This window comes from Buceros rhinoceros, unplaced genomic scaffold (genome assembly GCF_000710305.1).
Source record: "Buceros rhinoceros silvestris isolate BGI_N320 unplaced genomic scaffold, ASM71030v1 scaffold38527, whole genome shotgun sequence".
Lineage (NCBI taxonomy): Eukaryota > Metazoa > Chordata > Aves > Bucerotiformes > Bucerotidae > Buceros > Buceros rhinoceros.
The window spans coordinates 917-4,609 of NW_010421080.1; the positions used below are offsets into that span (position 1 = coordinate 917).

General features: G+C 43.8%; 1 protein-coding gene across 1 annotated transcript; it reads right to left on the minus strand.

The window, feature by feature from the left end:
* Positions 1 to 257: 257 nt before the first annotated feature.
* Positions 258 to 3,610, minus strand: GTF2H3 (general transcription factor IIH, polypeptide 3, 34kDa). The gene is made up of 12 exons (XM_010139530.1): positions 3,536 to 3,610; positions 3,051 to 3,157; positions 2,323 to 2,486; positions 2,008 to 2,070; positions 1,808 to 1,837; positions 1,501 to 1,529; positions 1,343 to 1,417; positions 1,051 to 1,104; positions 796 to 864; positions 534 to 669; positions 415 to 451; positions 258 to 327 (listed from the first exon to the last, which is right to left on the minus strand). The coding sequence occupies exons 2-12, from the start codon at positions 3,125 to 3,127 to the stop codon at positions 258 to 260; spliced, it is 804 nt and encodes a 267-aa protein (XP_010137832.1). The 5' UTR covers positions 3,128 to 3,157; positions 3,536 to 3,610.
* Between the last annotated feature and the right edge of the window lie 83 nt (positions 3,611 to 3,693).

The window sequence follows — 3,693 nt, forward strand, 5'->3', positions numbered from 1 at the left end:
AGGCTGTAACCTCCTGTTCCTCTCTCAGGTGAGAACTGGGATTTAAAACAGCACAGGGTACGTGGTAATACAGTGATCTGTTACTTAAAGGGCCGTATAAAGACCTACGATTTAAACCCTTATCCCTTCAGAAACAAGCAGCAACACTGCATACAGATCCCTCATATCCAGTAAAAAGTGCCACCAATTTCTCAAGTACGTTCTGTTCCGTTCCATGGAATTACTGGAGGAGGTAACAGCGTATTTACATAATGTGGTTACACAGCTAACTTTAGTTTCTTCTTCTTCGCCTTCATGACAGGTGGCAATGAGATTTTGAAAGCAGTCCTGAAAAAACATCAAATAAAGGGAACTGTGAGATCCACTGAACATGCTTCCACACCCACCCCCGAAACAAGACGAAGAAACACTTACTCGCATGTGCTACAAATAGGACTGAAGTTGCAGAATACTGGAAGATAAAATGGTTGGCTTTCACTAAAACAGTTCATTTGAATGTTAGAAATCAGACTCTTAAATATTTATGAACTTACTTGACAAGCACACAGAGCACACGTAACCGATTTCAATGAGATTTCGATGACAGAAGCACGCGGCTCTGTAGTCAACATGAATAGGAGGGGGAAGGACAAGCTGTGATCTTTGCTCCTGATCGGGGAGAAATACCCACTGCGTGAACAGAGAAAAAGTATTTTGCAGATTGGAACGGTACCACTGTGTTACCTTGTCAGTGAAGCCAGCGAGATTTCACATCTAACACAGGAAAAACACCGGCATGTTCACTAAACGACTTACCAACAAATACTGCAGGAGGGATGGCATGTGGGGCACCTTCAGATATATGCCACCCGTAATGTCACAAGCCTGGAAAGCAGAGAGCGTGGTCAGATCGTGCTGTTCCGGGGGAGTAACGGACTGCACGAGGCCTGCGTGCTGGAACTGTCAATCCACTCTCAAAACAAAGGACAGAGCTTAAGAACGTGCCAAACCATCCAGCATTGACTATCCGTGGATGAGCAAAAACAGCAAATAAGAACAGGCAGTCTGTACCTGCTGCAGAAGACCCGAATCAGAGTCCAAGACACAGGCATCGATCAAAACGCTCTGGAAGAAAAGAGACGAATTGCATGAAAATCAAATTCAGGTAGAACCAACGTGGCCTCACGGTGTTACTGTCGTGACCTGTTTCCGCTACTAACGCACGTGCTTTTACAGCTGCAGGACCACCGCAGCCACAGGGAAGCTCTTTCACTTGATCAGAACATCATCATAAGACAAATTAACAATTTTGTTATCTCCGCACATTAATCAAAGTTTATACAAAAAAAAAAGCCACCTTCACCTGTTTCTGTGCTGCAAAGATCACGTTCATGAAATTCATATACTGCAGTGCACTGTCTTCTGCTGCTTTTATGACCTAAAAAACCCCACACAAACTTGTTAGCCTACAGAATGTCACTGGACAGGGACTACAAGAAAGCCGATAGCAAAGGTTCTTACCAAAATCCTTGATTTCATTTCTTGATTGGCTGAGTATCAAAAGAAAAAGAAATGCATGAGCACATTGTTTCTGCCCTTTTCGTTCTGTGGCATCCACCATCTCAGTGAGGTGTCTGACACCCAAGATCTCAGATCTAACAGTTAGAACATGCACCGGGAAGTGTTTTACAGAACCTGTTATTGCCAGCTTTGGAAACGGGGCGTGTCAAAACACGTATGTATTTGTTTGTCTGCACATATGGGTTTGTATCGGTTTTTCTGATCTAAATATTTACGTAAGTATTGGAAACAGGAGAAGAGGCGTTACCTTTCAGCTCTTTGCTCATCTTGTTGATATCTGCATTAGCTGACATTAAGGAATCTGCGTTCTACACACTAATAAACGTGATCCATGGTGATTAAGTAAGTGTTTCACCTTTACTATTACAGAACAGGAATAGTAAAACTTAATTAATATTACAGGAAGCAGTCTTAAAGGCTCTTAAGATTCTATGCGCAAAAGGATACAGCAAAGTGCTTTAGCAAGCGATCCTGCCAACAGAGTTTCCGTTTGCTCGCCCCTCATCTCAGCTGCAATACAAGGAAAGCTGCAGAAGTTACTCTTCTAGATGAGAACAGCTGCTGCACCTCACCACAGCAAACACCACGCGTTTTATCTTTGGCAAACAGTATTAATGCAGAGGCCTGAAGTGTGAAGCTTAATAAACTCATCTACTATGAACGCATTAAAACTCACAGGATCAAAATAAAGGAAATTCCTACAACTCCTTCAGAGTCCAAGTGTTTTGCAATTCTGCATGTTAAGCCTTGAATCTTCCTTACTTTTTGTCATGAGGTCTTTAATTTCTTCCGCAATCGCATCATTTATTGCTGTTAACAACTCGTATTTTCCGTCCTTGCTGCCGGAGCAGTTAGATTCCATGGAACTACCACCATCTCCAAAGACATCTGCAAAAGACCAACGCTTCCCGGGGTACAAGAAACGGCTGGAAGAGAGAAAACACAAAGTGCTCATGTTTTGTCTTTAACCCTGTAAGAAAAAAGCCATGAACTAATCAGCTCTAGACAGCAACTATAATTTCAAACCATTTAAAGAGACCTCATAAGGCGGGCAATCTTCAAACCCAAAAATGGAGTAAGCCCACGCTCACACCTCTCCTTTCAAGACACCGCTTAAGAGAGCTGGCAGATACCACACCTGCACTTCGGGGCAGGTCCTGAGGCTCGCAAATATGTGGGGAAAATATCCACTAAACAGGCAACGTCTGCCACTGGCATCATCCTGCTCACTGCATCTCGGCCATCCTCTCTCTCCTTCACTATATACTTTTAAGAAAAGGTCTGTTTAAACCTCCCTTCTTATGAGCTCGCTTGTTTCTTTCTATAAGGCTCTAAGTCAGATTATTTCTCTCCGACACTGCTTTAGTTAATTTATTTTTCACCAACAACAATATATTGTGCATTTTAAACCTGGTTTCAATTACACATTTCAACCCAACAAGAACATCAGGAGGCAGATAGAGGGAAGTGCACGTCGACCCTTCACACACCTTTCTTGCGTGTGACTCGCTATTACCGCCAGCCTGTTGGTGCGATTCATAAACAAGTGCGAATTTCCCAGCACCATCACGGCATCAATGCATTTGGACAGGGTGAACTGCTGAGGAAGAAGATTACGACAGAACATTTATACAACATCTATAGTTAAGAATTTAGAAGAAATCTCAAATAAATGCAGATAAAAGAACTTGGATTTGAAGACGCAGAAGGAGCTTCCTGTCTTAGTAGGAAGGAAATAATTTTCTTTAATAGGAAGGAAATTATTTCCTCCTAATAGGAGGAAAAAAGCTTTGACAAACACCCTGCGCTGGGCAGCTGCTGTAAGAACACCCATGACACCCGTTTCAGCAGACGATGTTGTCACAGCTCAGAAATCAATAACTAATCCCGTCTGTTGCCTGCTCGTTAACATTTGAAAAAGAATAAATCATTTCCCTCTGAAATGACCATCAGTAGCACCGACACCCAGGTGTACCTCGGCTTCTCCCAGCGCCCTCTTCCCCCACCAGATCGGGTTGGTGTCGATGACGATGACCAGCAGGCTCAGCTCATCCTCTGGAAAAGGGACAACACGGCGGCGTCACCCGCGGCTCCCGGCGAGCAGCACCGGCTGAAGGCCCCGGGCAGCGGAAC